Below are 14219 nucleotides of genomic sequence, written 5' to 3'. Positions count from 1 at the left end.
CCACTTCCCATGCAATTTCGCTTGCCATAAAGGAACCAATCTAAAACAAAAGCAAAGCCCTTACCATCAGCGGTTCCCATGCAATTTTTTATTTTCTGGAAAAAGAAGAATATCCAAAGACTTGAGGACACAATGAACACCATGTGTAAACCCTGGCATTTGGTTCTGATACGGGATGGCAGATGCGAGTAACTACTTCCATAGATGCTCGAGTCCGGGGTTCATTTCTTTCGAGGCTCAAGCTTGGTTCGGCTGAGGCCCGGATCTAGCTTCCGAGCATGAGCTCGAATCAAGATTGCTGAAGCCGCTCCCATTAATATTCTGTGTCCCACGTGGTGGTGGGCCAACACTTTCCAGTCCGATCCAGATGGTTTATTCAGTCATTTTCATTTCTTAAACCTTCTCTAGCTTGTCGTTTCATGGATCTTAGACATCACCAGGGAGCAAAGATCTCACTCAGATGGTAATAGGACATGAGGAAGCTCAGCAATGGCTACAGGCTAATATTTCCAAACACTAGATCGTGCGATGCTTGCCGGCAAACCAGTAAATTGCTCACGCGCAAAGCAAAATTGCTATACCGGACAAGGGACTTTCTAATAGAATTTTGCTATTTGATGGTGACAGACCCTAGTTGACACAAATCGCTTGAGAGTTCAAAAAGATAATTACACCATGGAGATGATTTACGAATGAGAACATGAAACTGTAAAAGGGGGAGAGAGAAGAGCCTGCTTGTCCCCATTGGTCAAGCGGAGTCCACTTTTTATCACATAACCTGCGACATGCCCTTATGGATCCAACGAACAAGATTCATGATAGCTAACAAACTGTGAGTAAACTAGATACGCATGGAATTAGGAAGGTTACTTGCAAAAGTAAGAGAAAACATGGTGAACGGATGGGAATAAGAGGTTCGAATAAACTAATTATTACGTCCACCATGACAAGAAGGCCATAAAGCTGCATATATGTAATGGTATCAAAAACATATGCTTCCAGAAGAATGAGTCTATGCAACGGCGATATTGGAATTGGGCATCTGCATCATTCCTTTCATGCTTGTTTGGGTATCATGCAACAATTAGTGCTTCTTGATGCAAAGATCCAGCAATTTCATGAAAGTACAACTCATCCACAAATGACATCTCCAGCGATCTGAAGCTGCTTGGCAAGGCTTAATTTGATGACTTTAATAATACAGTGACAAGAGCAAATCCTCCATGACAGATATCTAAGCTTCAAGCTTATCAGGTGCCAAAATCTCAGGAAAGCTCACTTTAATCATTTTCATGTGGGATGAGCATGACTACTTCAGGTGTTGCATGCTGATTCGATTTGCTTGTTATATCTTTTCTTCTTCAGTGACTGATGCTGGTAAATGGAATATTATGCCAAGATGGAATTACCTCATTTATATTCCCTTTTGTTCAAACACATTGTCAAAATTTCTTGAAGATCCATGGATTGGAACTTTAAGGAGCAAAATGCGCTTTATCAATTGAAGGAAAACTGGACTGAGCTATTTTCAGTCCTTGCAGAAGACTCTTTGCTGTCTCCATTTCCTGCAAAATTTGGCAGGTCCAAACAAGAAAACTATGCCTACTGGGATGCAACCACGAATTGAGAAAAGGGGGGGAAAGCCAAATTATTAAGACAAGGGAAGAAACTACATTCTTCTTATATGAACAAAATCCTGCAGGAAGAACATAAAAAATAATATCTTGTAAGTTGTCCTTGAAGATGAGATCACTTACAGGACCAGTATAATCCAAGAGCCTTGTGCAATAGACCTCTGCTTCCTCAAATCTTTTTTCGTCTTTGCAGTGTCTAACAAGGAAGAGTAGAGCTTCAATCATATTTGGCCCCTTTTTCTCTTCAGCTTCCATCCTCTTCAAATCTTTCTTGTAGTAAAATGCAGCCTGTTCAGAATGCCCAAGCATACAGTGCAGCTTTGCAAGCTGATGTAGAGCTATCCCTTCCCAGTCATTACTGTTTGCAGCCTGAGTGTAACACTTAATTGCCTCCTCAAGCATCTGAAGTGGTGCGCTTTCATAGCACTGAGCCATAGCAATCCAAAGCCGGGCATCATTAGGCTGCAAGTAAGATGATTTCCGGACATAATAAAGAGCATAGAAGGGCATGCCCATCATCTCATATGTCTGCCCCAAACCATACAGGCACGGTAGTCCCGAGGATTTGATATATTTACATCAACGGCCCTCCTATAGGCATCAATTGCAGCTGGTGTATTCTTCATCTCAACATACTCATGACCCATCAGAGTCCAAGCTGATAGGTATTTTCTGTTAAGTTTCAGGGCCCTTCTAAAGTACAAAACAGATTTCTCATGCTGGCCCTTTAAACTGTAGTAGTCTGCAATAATGCAACATGACTCAGGTCGATATTTATCAGTCAAAAATACCCTGTGGGCAAGGAAACTGAGAGCAGAGAAACATTCTCTTGCATAAAGTAAATTTGAATAAACATCCATGGAATCCACATGATATGGGTCATTCCTCAGGATTTCTTCAAAGATCATTTCAGCTCCGTCCAGCTCCCTCAAATTATACTGGGCTGTTGCAATTTGAGCCTGGATGTAATCACTGAACCGGAAAATGCCCATCAAACTTTCATATCTTTTTAAAGCTTCCTCATGCATCTTGAGTTCTTGATATGCACTAGCAAGAAATAAATCTTTCATCCAGTGGTTTTTAAGATTTAAGTTGTTCAGAATGTCAGTTGTAGTACATAGAGACTGAAGTTCCAACCAAGCACTCCAGTTCCAAGGGTAGCTGTTTACAGATTCAACAAGTACGGTTACGGCAAGGTTCTCACAACCCTTATCTCTCAGTATGATGCCATACAAGTATAGACCAAAGGAATCAATGACACCAGTTCTGCAGAGTTTGGATAACTCTCTCTCTAGACAAGCTAATTCGCTGTTCACGACATCGCTCTTGCCCAAGGACCCCTCAAGTTCTATCATCTCTTCTTCTTTTCGCTTTTCTCCTGCCTATAATTTGAAGAGGTAAATTCAAAATCAGAATTATGGGTTGGGATCATCCAGCCTTCAAGTGAACATGAAAAATGAATGTGATGCAATTACTTTATAAACCCAAAGACCTAAAAGAAACTGAGAAAGGCATTTCTGCTGATAATCGTAACCCTACATCTTTGCATAGATTTTTAAAAAGAATAGGTCCCATTTACCTGTTGGACATAATTGATCTAATTGAAAATATCAGACCATTAAAAATCAAGGTTCACTAAGTAAATGCAGAGTCAAGCTTCAAACTAAGTCATATGTTCACCATAATATGCCAAATCTACACATAACCCACAGGTCTAGTTTTGTTGCTAGAAATTAAATTTGTTCTTCTGAAAATAAAGGACTCCGGACATGTGATATCCAAATATAGATCATTACAGTGCCAATAGTGCAGTTGGCATGGCATGATGGATACTGGGCCAATGCCTTGCAATCACAAGGCACTAGCACAGTGCCAAGCCGGTGCTTGGCACGCCTGCTATGCCAAAATGTGCCAAGCATTGGCATGGCATGGACCAATTCGTCCATGCCACTGAAGGCTTGCATGGCACTGGAAATACAATATTTTAATCCTGGCACCCAAGGATGCTTACAGGCTGCCATTCATTTGGCCCACTTGTACCTTTGAAATGAACACAACTTCTACATCAAAAGTTATCATCTTCTCCCCCTTGTCTAGACTCTTTCCAGTTCTTAAGAAAGTTTGGAGGATTGCTCCTGATTGCATGCAATTAAACTGCAACCAACAAGGGACATCTCCCAACCTACCAACTAAGGTTTCGTGGCAAGCCACTCCGAGATTACTTGGACAAGAATTTAGCACCAATTTTCAAAATAGAGATTGGCTTAACGACCAATCAGAGAATCTAGTCAATCTATTAAGACTTCTCAACTTTGAGTTGTGTTGTAAGCTTACCCCATATTTGATGGGAAAAGGCCTGTGATGATGATGAGCCAAAGATGCTTACTAGAACATTGAAGGCACTAAAATTCAACAGTATTACTTTAGAACTCCTGCTGTAACTTTTACTGACGAAGTGTCTACTTTCTCAAAATCCAACTTACAAAAGGAATCTCATCGTTAACTCTTTCAGAAATCAACTTAAGTTATTTTAGCAATTTGTGGATATTGAAGGTTCTTAGACTACATACCTGCTTATCGCAATACCAGAATCTTGATGAGGATGCTTTCCATTAATTAGAGGAAAAATGTTGCAGCTGTAGTTTAAAGCATGTAAAAACTATGCGCACACAAAACCCATTAACAGATGCATTTCGTCGAACAACACCAGACTAGACGATAAATCCACCAAAAAAGAGGACAGAGAAGGGAACTAAACGAAACTAGTAATGAGAAGGGGATCTTCAAGAAGGCGTACCATATAGAGAGCGTAGCAGCGGAGGAAGACATGCTTCCGCCCTGTCAGACCTCTGAGGGCGTGGGCAGCCCTGCGGTACTCGCGACAGTCGTAGTAGGACTTGGCGAGGAGGTAGCAGTCCCCGGCGGCGCCGCCGCAGCCATCGAGCCCATCGTCGTCGGGGATGGGGGTGCTGACGTAGGACACGCCGGCGAGGGGCGTGGCAATGACGGCGCCGCCGGAGCGGAGCAGCCGGCGGAAGCTGGGTCCATCGCGGTGGTTGTGGGGGAGGAGGCGGGAGGCGCTGGAGGTGGAGGGAATGCCGCTGGAGGTGGAGGGGCTGGCCGAGGAGTTCTGCTGCCCTGTTGAGGAGAATAAGGTGAGGAGGGAGGGAGGGGGGGGAGAGAGAGAGAGCAATACCATTTGGCGGCGGAGTAGAGGCAGCGATCGCCGAGCTGGCGGATCGCTGCGAGCGATAGGTCTCTTTGGAGTTGGAGGTCATCTCTTCAGGAGGGGATTTTGGTTTTTGCGGAGAGAGCGGCAAAGGGGAAAACTGAAATGAATGGTGGCTTGTCTGGCGCTGGGCATCTCACAGGCGCGAAGGGCAAAATACACGTTACAGACATGTAATGTTAATAATAAAATAAAATAATAACGAAGCATATCCTTTTAATATAGTATATATAAATTACCTGCTTTCACTTTTGCATTTGTTAATTGAATTCGGCTCTTTTTGATGAAATAAAATGGTTATATAACCTCTGTATCAAGCCATGCTATCTTTCAATTTAGCCTCATTATTTGAATTCAATTAACAAATTGAATTTGAATTAACTATAGGTCAGCTTTTTTGAAAGATAAATGGCTTTTAAACTACGCTCTTGTTTCAAGCTGTTAACTATGAAACTCAGAAATATTGTTGTGCAGATTTAAAAAGATATTTTGACCTTTTTCATCTAACCCCTTTTCTTTAGCTTTTTTATAAGATAAGAAAGTCTGGAATAATAATTTCCTGTTGACCTGCCTAAGAAAATTGGGAAATAGAAAGAGGTCAATAAATGAAACAGGCAGAAACAATTATCAGGTCAAAAGCATCTGATTCCATATAAACAGGTCAGCAAAAGAACCAAATGGTACAAATCTCAACAACACTACATGGTTAAAAGACTATTATAAACACATTTGCCTGCAAAGCTTATGCCCCAGACCCAGAGACAATCCACTTGCCTTGAACCCGTCTTTCCCATGCATGAGTTCTTCCTATCATTCATTCTTTTGGGAAACTTGTACATCTGAAATTTACTGGCTTTTCCACTGATGATGCACTTCTCAAATATACGGTAAGCTCTATTCGGTCTCTGATGGTCAATGCAGTAGACCGCATTCTTATCCAGGTTCAGACATGTTCAGCCACAATGCAAGACCAGACACCACCATTCACTATCTTGGTATCAGGACATAGTTCTCAATCTGGAATGCCATCATTGTGGAACACATGACCTATCGAGTCATTTCTTGAGCTGATACCAGGCTTGGATCACTGCAATCTGTCTGCTAGACTAATGGGAATTGACATGGGAGAATGCTGGTAATTGGCAAATGTGGGAGCCCCTTTGTCCATAATCTTAGCCAGTTGGTCACTAGATCGAGTGCTGCTAGTTTGTTGCAAAAGTTGAACAAGGGAGAGAAAGATATCCATCCTGGTCACATCTCTATTAGCCTGCAACAGCAGCAAAGCAATCTATCTAATTGAGAAACAGAGATAAAGGATATAAGCATTTCGATAGATAGTTCCTTTTTCATGCCCTACCTCGACTAAAAACCGTGCCCAGATCTTACTGTCATGAATCTCCATCACTCCTTTCAAGATAGTCAAGCCAAATCCACGAATGATGTCTGCTATCTCTAGAAAGAACCCGTGTTCTTCACAAAGCATCTGTTCAGAGAATAAATGGGGCATCTTAAATTTGCACATAGTGGCAACAGCGTTAAAATAAAATTGGACTGTTTGTTACCTCTACTAGCATCTGACCAGGGGGGGTGAGGTCCTCGACTATTATCGGGCAGACCATGGTTTGTCCTGCAACTTCATACGCCCAGGTCGCACCAGCACCGGTGCCACCACTAGAATTATCTTTTAAAACAACACCACTCTCCTCAACAATCATCTATATGTTCACATAAAAACAAATTAAAGAGAGAGAAAAAGAAAAGCAATCAATATTGACCAAATGATTATCAAGAAGTATCTCTGAAGGACAAAAACTAAAAAGTGATGATGTACCTTTGGCTCATCAGTTTGCTTGAGTTTGTCTGCATACTTTGTCACGCTTTGCAAAAAGAGCATGTGTTTTATCGTGCGGTCCAACAAAGCATCAATGCTACACTGTTATGTTCAATTAAAGAAGAGGATGAAAACACAGCATGCGGTAATAGCCAGAGAAAGCATCCAAAACAGTAGTTGAGATGACTACCTTTGCACAATTTGGCACAATTTCTCGTAACTCCTTCACCCGGTCTTGTATTTGCTGGCGATCTTTTGGCCTTGGCCGAGTGCTTTCCCCAGGTCTTGCCCTTTTCTTAACAACTTTGACAGCTTCTTCAGGCTTCTTTGGTTCATTGATCACAGCACTCCCAACATTCATACTGCAACTATCATCAATCCATGAACTGACATGGGATACTGAGAGTGCCTCTTTTGGAGATCCATGCATGATCTTCTCCGAGTCGCAACGAGGTAACAGCACATCAGATTTAGTACTTATGGAAGGAAGACCTGCTAGCGCAACCTGATTTCTGTACAATGAAGGTGCACCTACCGTACTAATTGCAGAAAATTTATGCTCTGAATCAAGATCAGCACTAGGATTGACACTAGTAGCCACAGAATTATGAGTAGAAGCTCTATTAGCATTCTCACCAACTATGGCATCCAATAATTGTTCAAGACCAGAGTCTAAGAACAGCCCTTTTTCAGCACCTGTTATAGAGCCCATGTCCAACTCTGCAATGCATTCTGAGACATTAGCACTCAAATTCAAACAACTGTCACTGCCTACTTGCATTATTATGTCATCCCAACATTCCTGCACAAGAATGCTTGGGCTTAGATCCAATTCCATGCCATCAAACAGGTTATTATCGGAAGGAGGTTGAGAAGGTGCAGTTGAAGAGTTTTCTTTCCCATCATTTTCTGCACCCATAGAATTCAATGGTGCTGCAGTGGAGTTCTCAACTGGAACAGTTTGGGACCCAGCCATCGGAGTGTAGTCATTCCCCTCACCTTCAGCCAAACAAGCTGATACAGAACTGGCACCCACCATGATCTCATTCATTTTTGCAGACAGGTCAGAGACTTGCTCCAGTGGCTGATCATTCAGATGAATAAGACCATTTAAGGAATCATTCTTAGAATGAAGCAACAGAGAATGGTCAGTTGTCATGTCTTCTAAAGTGACAGAAGTATCTGGAAGTTCATGGCAGAAGGATCTGCAACCAGATGGCCCACCCACAGCCAAAGATGACAAAGATGAATGCTGGATTTCTAGCGACTTCTCTGTACCATTAAGGCAAACTTTGCTCATATCAGAAGATCTTGAGCCAGGCATTGTATCATACAATCTATATGGGCCACAAGATAAGGAGTCTCCAGAAAATTGATGAAGTGCATTCACATGGGGAACAGCAAGATGTGAATTAGCTGGAATCAAGCTAGGAAACCCCTGCATTCCCATCCTGGATAACAGCCTCTGCATGATCGTTTGATCAGAAATTCCTTTGGCCCAAGTATATGTGTTCAAGTTGGTCATAGCTGAACTGCTGGAAAAATTAGTAGCAGATTGAAATTGTACGTTAGGGGACAACAGTACCTGAGTTTCAGCACTTGCTGCAGGGCATTGGTTTGCATGGTAAAATGAGGAATTCTTGCTGATAAAAGGTGTTTTCTGGAATGGGTCAAAAGAATCTTTGAGTACAAGTGCAGAACCGGAGACTCCTGGCATGGTTACTATAGGATTCATGCCCCCACTGTGAGATCTGAAGCCATGATAAGATCCGTGAGAGAAAATACTTGGAAACTGAATAGGCTCACTCAGAGACTCTGCGCTTGTCATCCAGTTTTTGCTTATGTCTCCACGCAAGGAATTAGTGTTCTCATAACAATAATAAGCACTTCTCGAAGAAATTGCAGATGTAGATGCTGCATTCGGATCATGAATGGTCCAAGCTTTATGAGCTATTCCATGCGGAAAAAGCCCCACTATACCTTCCACCTGCTCCAACGAATGCTTAACTTCATTGACAAACTCCAAATTTTCTAGAATCTGGTGGCAAAAATGAGTTAAAATCATCAATTCCATGGCATACTAATTTTTACATCACACAGACTATATATGGAGACATTGTGGCCACAAAAGACAATAGCTCAAGTAATTCAACTTGAGTAATTCAACTTTTGGCAGCATGTTTTAACGAATGCATGTTAAAATTACCGTTCACTGATTAATAGCAAATAATTTGATACAGAGACATTGTTTATGAGTTTACTATGATTTCTCCATGGCTGTAATCATTTAGCCTGCTATCAACCATGTGAATTGAAGACAAAACCATCTTTAGACATGCATGAGAATCATCCAGCATGCTCTAATGGAAAGAAAAGGCAAGCAGGTAATTCTGATAAAAGAGGTTGCAATCTGGCAGATCATGATAATTATTCTGTAGGAATGACACTGTACAAACTCATGTAATCATGTTTCCCCTAAAAATGAGGGAAGGGTGATGGGATCCGACACTGGGAATTTATCCCACCAAACTCTCATCTCAATACATGCAGCAAGAAACCAGACCACAAACTGTGTCAAGATCCACATACCATTATCACCATATGTTCACAATCTGCATTGTTTCTAAGATTTGAGAATGCAACTATGCATGTTGTCCAAATGAAGACACTGAAAATGGGTAAATTTACAAAAGATTCCAGTCATTAGTTCTTCCTGTGTATAGTCTTCATTCAAAGGAAGTGAAGAATAATGAAATTCTAGTAAACTTTTCTCAAATTGCACAACAAGCTCTCCTTTGCCCCTTCTCATGCAACTTCAACTCTTGTCCTGTCCTGTATTAACTTCTTGTCCTATCATGTATTAACTACTGCCATTTAATTCTTAAGCTCATCATTTAAGTTTATCATTGACGTATAAGGACAGCACTCTCTTCGTTTCACATCAATTTTCAAATATTAAAGGCAAGATAAATTATTAAAAGCTGCTTTCCTCAAGATTGCTCTTTTAACAACCCTTTGCCGGATGCTAGAAAATTTAAATTTAATATGACAAGGTGTTACCATTGAAAGAAGTGTTCCGTATGTGTACCATATAAGGTAAATGTGACATCACTCCGAGTAGAATTGTTCAAGACTGAGTTAAAACTTACAATTGGATTCCCAGATGTTACACTCCATATTTTTATGCCAAGTGTTCGGTACACTACTGTCTTAGAGCACTCTAGCTTTATAACAATAAGTCATGCCATGTTGCACCCATGTCACATCATATCTTGTTCAATGCAGTGCCATTTAGTTTTTTTAAAAATTTACATGACTTATATTAAACCAAGTAATAAGTTAAAGAGAACATTGACTTACAGATGACAAAAAGGAATAGAAAGCTCCATAAGTGGATTCAAGTGCAACAGAGCAAACAGTTTTGTCAGAAATTTTACAAAATCATTAAAATATTCCATTCATTTCAAAGTTTATGAACTCATAATCTAGAGAACATAAATAAATAAGATAGGTCATGCTAATAGAATAAATAAATGATCATTGTTGTTCAATCGAAGAGGGGAATCTGATGGTTGAGAGGTGGATGGATGCGCATGCAGGAAAAAGAGTCCAAAACAGGTATGCCATCCTATGCAGAAATCTACCGACTGAAGTTAAAAATATGAATTGCATAATAGCTAAGGTGTCTTCTTTTTTCAAAAGGGGACCATTCATTATATCCAAACCTTTCTCATCAATACATGGTGCTGTAGATATATAGGTGTCCCTTTGAATTTATGCATAAGGGAATGCAAGCCCTGGATGTCTCATTACCAGCATCAGCTTCCAAAAGAAAGAAGGTGGCAGAACAAGTGCAATGTGATGCACATAAAATGATGTCATTTTCTTTAGTTGACAATTACATCACTTAAAATTCTTTAATTCATATTTCAAATATTTTATAGATTTCATTTAGTTAACTCATTCTTTCCATGGCCTGAATGTTTCAGGCTCCTTACCGGGCATTAACAAATGAACAAGCAATTATTGATCTGAAGATGAACTTAAAAGATATCTTTTGAAAATAACTATGTCAAGTCGAGAACTGCAAATCAGGGAATCAAGCAGTAATGATTCTGTCGGAATTGTACCTTGAACCTGTTTTATTATTTTAAGCAAGAAAACGTGATCAAGATAACTACTCTTTTAACCTTATCATCATAACAAACCTCAAGTTTTGAGACTAAGTAATTGGCAATTTACTTTGTACAACAGCATCATTGACAGTATAGAAGGAATTTCAATTACTAACCTTCTCGGGGGAACCAAACTGAACCACACCTGATGACCGCAGAGAAATGATGGCAATAGTCTGCAAGACAGACAATTATTTTCAGTGGCAAAATTATGCAGCTCATCATTAAAGATTGATTTAGCAAGTGTATGAATAAGGAATTTAGATCTCATAATCTTTATTCAAATCAGCCAGGTCAATATTATGAAGTAAGGCAGTATGCATGCATCTGGACTAGGACAAAAGTGTAAATAAATAAGCACAAACCTTAATTCCAGGAGTAAACTGATGTTGCCATTCAGCATCACTCTGGGAAAAGAAAAAAACTGTCAGATAATTAAATGTAGTGTAATGAGCATGTAGCATCATAAGACATTTAACAGTCTCCAATAATGTAGCAAAGCAAGATGGAATGATAAATAATTATGAAACATGTACTAGAAAAGTTAATTTAGACAACCAATGATAACTAATACGGTAGTACATGTATGCTTTACAAAATTAGCATAAAGTCTAAAAGATCATATACTTGTGCAAATCATCATTTTTTTGTTTGTTTGAAACTCTTTTTCTTAATATAATGGAAACTCCACAAAAAATTAGGATGACCAGGAAATTGAAATTTATTTTGATATCACAGAAAATTTATTTACATAACATTATTCTTTCTCCCACTCTTCTTTTTAAGCTTCAGACACTTGCACAGGCTTTTTCTAACTTTTGCTCTCTCTCTCTCTCTCTCGATCTCTGGATCAGTTAAGTTGCCACTAAGAAAGTCAGTAGACACATCTAACTGTACCTGAAATATGTCTGGATTGTCAGTAGAGCTGGTCGGGCTCAAATTTATGCCATAAGAATCAGAGTAGACCCACTGGTGCTTCTCATTTATAACTGCTCCTCCAATTATTCTGATCAAAAAAGACAAATTAGCCTTTAAAATAAAAGGCAGCCACTTCATTATTATTAAGAACGGCAAAAAAAGATTGCATATTTAGCTGCAAGAAAAACAAGTTTCAATAATAAACAAACAAAAATATCTCCGTAACTAAATAAACAAGTTTCAGTAAACTGCAAGAAGAGCAAGTATGACCATATATCAAGCTCCAAAACAAAGTACATTTTGTCTGAGAAAGTTGCTTTATGTTGCAACTAAACGATAAAATCATGTGCTCATCCTGCACTTCCGTTCAAAATTTTTACCATTCAAGCTATAAGTACATCCATGAACCCAGTGAAAGAGAAGCATAATTAAAACACACTCAAAACAAATGTAGCCCTGAAAGAAGCCTGACATATACAATAGATGATGAAATTATGCTAATCTCACCCTTCTCCAACCATGTGGACCTGATGAAGTATCTTGTCAAGCACTCCCCGAACCTGCTCTTCATAGTAGCAATCTTCTACCGTCAGCAACCTGGTAATCAGAACAGTGTGGATATTAATCAAAAGGATCATCTAAATACTTTGATACAAATTATAATCCAACACAGCATTCTCTAGCCCATTGGTATCAGAAATTTCCAAGAAATCAAAAGGAAAAAAAGAAATCCAGTCTCAACCATGAAGTGGAGGAACTGATGCTAAAATTTAAGAGATTAACATATAAATAAGCACCCACAGTGAGTTAGTACAGGAGCATCCATCATCAATTCAGCAACCCATGTTTCAAAAACAGCGAAAACTGAAGGCGTTCATGGAATTGATGTTAGCAGAGCATTGCAGTATTCACTTTCTATCAAAAATAGCATTTTTGTGAGAAAAATGGCTGCTTGAAACTCAAAAAAGGAAAGGAGGAAAAAGTTATCAAAGTAAAAATTTTTCAATTGTAGTAAAAGAGAAAAGTGATCCAATAAAAGTGCTATTCGACCTAAACATATTGTCCAAAAACGGGCACCAATTATTTGCGAGAAGCCTTCATAAATCCAGCGGATAAAGATTATTCTCCGGTTCTCCTATAACCATCAATCACAAAACCAACAAAGGCAATAATGAAAAAATAAATAAATAAATAAGAAAACAGAAATACTAAAATGCCAAAAGGAGTAATTTTTAGTTCTGAACTACTTACTACCAATTTAGTCCATGCTTTAAAATTCCAAAAAAAAAAAAAAAGTAGCCCAAAAATAAAAGCAGAGAGACGTTAAAAACCCAACTAAAAAAACAAATCCATGAAAGCCCACATCAAAGAGAAAACCCAGAGTCCATAGATTCCCAGAAAGACACTGAAGAAAAAAAGAAAAAAACTCCTTCCAAGAAAACACCACGCAAGAAAAAAGACAGACAAACAAACAAGCAGATCAAGGCCGCTCGCTACCGGGGATCCCGGCGATCCACGCGCCAGAGCACCCCGTACGCCCATCCGCCCCCACCGCAGAGCCTGCCGAGCACCTCCCTCAGCTCCGGCGCCGGCGCCATCACCCCTCCCAGCACGAATCTCGATGTAGCGTCAGAGAAGAGACCAGCGCAAAGACTGAAGAGAGAAAGAGAGAGCGAGCTAAGACGAGGACGAAAGCAACCCTAGCTCCCCCTCGCGGGCTCTACCCCGCCGGCTCCCACGGTGGGCGGTCTCAGCCGCTCCCTGCGGACCGGCTTTGGACACAATGGCGGTTTTCCGTCACGAGAAAACCGGACCGGGGGAGGGGAGAGGTTGCCAGTTATATTACTGGGCGCGAAAAGGACTGCGGCGAGGTAGAAAAATCGGCGATTTTTTCGCGCTGTTGGGGTCTCCGGCCGGAGAGCGTTTTTGCTGGGAGCGCCGAGGGGCGGTTCTTGGGTTGTCTATTTTTGCGTTTAAATAGATTTCATAATATTTGTGCGAAAGAAAGAGAAAGAGACATCTTTGGCCATTAACGTGGAGGGTAAGGGAGTTAATATCTTCTCTTTCAGACCAGAAATCACCGGGCCCTGCCGGTTGATAACCGGGAGTAGGCGGTGGCTGACCGGCGGTTCATTTTTATTATTTTTATAAATAAATAAATAATACTGTACCGAGTGCTATACGTATGTCATATTTTCCTGTGAATTTTATAGCTCAGAAACAAAGCTTGATGTCGCTGCTGGGAAAGTAAAATAGTGAGTGCTGTTGAAGAATCTTTGTTTTCTATTATTTGCTAACAAGAAAAGATAAATAAAAATAAATATTTATTTTATTAGGATTAAAATAATAATAAAAAGGTATAAGTAAGTACTTTGAAATAACCATCTCTCATGCACTTTTTCTTGAGGGCTTTGAATATAGTTTTCCTCTTA

The 14219-nt window shown here is 40.0% G+C and overlaps 1 protein-coding gene and 1 pseudogene across 2 annotated transcripts; both read right to left on the bottom strand.

Annotated features, from left to right (window-relative positions):
• Positions 1-13: 13 nt before the first annotated feature.
• LOC105054357 (anaphase-promoting complex subunit 8-like) lies at positions 14-4927 on the bottom strand (annotated as a pseudogene).
• A 538-nt stretch (positions 4928-5465) lies between these two features.
• On the bottom strand, positions 5466-13777 carry LOC105054104 (transcription factor LHW). 2 transcript variants are annotated; one of them, XM_010935531.4, is made up of 11 exons: positions 13285-13777; positions 12295-12384; positions 11767-11875; positions 11235-11276; positions 10986-11045; positions 8280-8732; positions 6885-8159; positions 6695-6796; positions 6426-6578; positions 6221-6346; positions 5466-6130 (listed from the first exon to the last, which is right to left on the bottom strand). In XM_010935531.4, exons 1-11 carry the CDS (start codon positions 13383-13385, stop codon positions 5948-5950), a joined length of 2694 nt encoding a protein of 897 aa, XP_010933833.1. In that variant the 5' UTR covers positions 13386-13777; the 3' UTR covers positions 5466-5947. The 2 variants fall into 2 exon arrangements, with proteins under 2 accessions (XP_010933833.1, XP_010933832.1); XM_010935530.4 differs by having other exon boundaries at positions 6885-8732.
• Positions 13778-14219: the final 442 nt, after the last annotated feature.

The sequence above is a fragment of the Elaeis guineensis genome, chromosome 11 (genome assembly GCF_000442705.2).
Source record: "Elaeis guineensis isolate ETL-2024a chromosome 11, EG11, whole genome shotgun sequence".
Lineage (NCBI taxonomy): Eukaryota > Viridiplantae > Streptophyta > Magnoliopsida > Arecales > Arecaceae > Elaeis > Elaeis guineensis.
The sequence above is the reverse complement of the archived record's forward strand: the minus strand, read 5'-3'. Positions and strand labels throughout refer to the sequence as shown.

What these genes read in the sequence shown, in the direction of transcription:
- LOC105054104 (XM_010935530.4), bottom strand. Translation starts at nt 13,385, where the DNA reads ATGGCGCCGGCGCCGGAGCTGAGGGAGGTGCTCGGCAGGCTCTGCGGT. An exon ending in ACAATCCAGACATATTTCAG is followed by an intron (nt 11,277 to 11,766) that starts GTACAGTTAGAT and finishes TTCTTTTCCCAG; the next exon opens with AGTGATGCTGAATGGCAACA. An exon ending in AGTTTACTCCTGGAATTAAG is followed by an intron (nt 11,046 to 11,234) that starts GTTTGTGCTTAT and finishes TCTGTCTTGCAG; the next exon opens with ACTATTGCCATCATTTCTCT.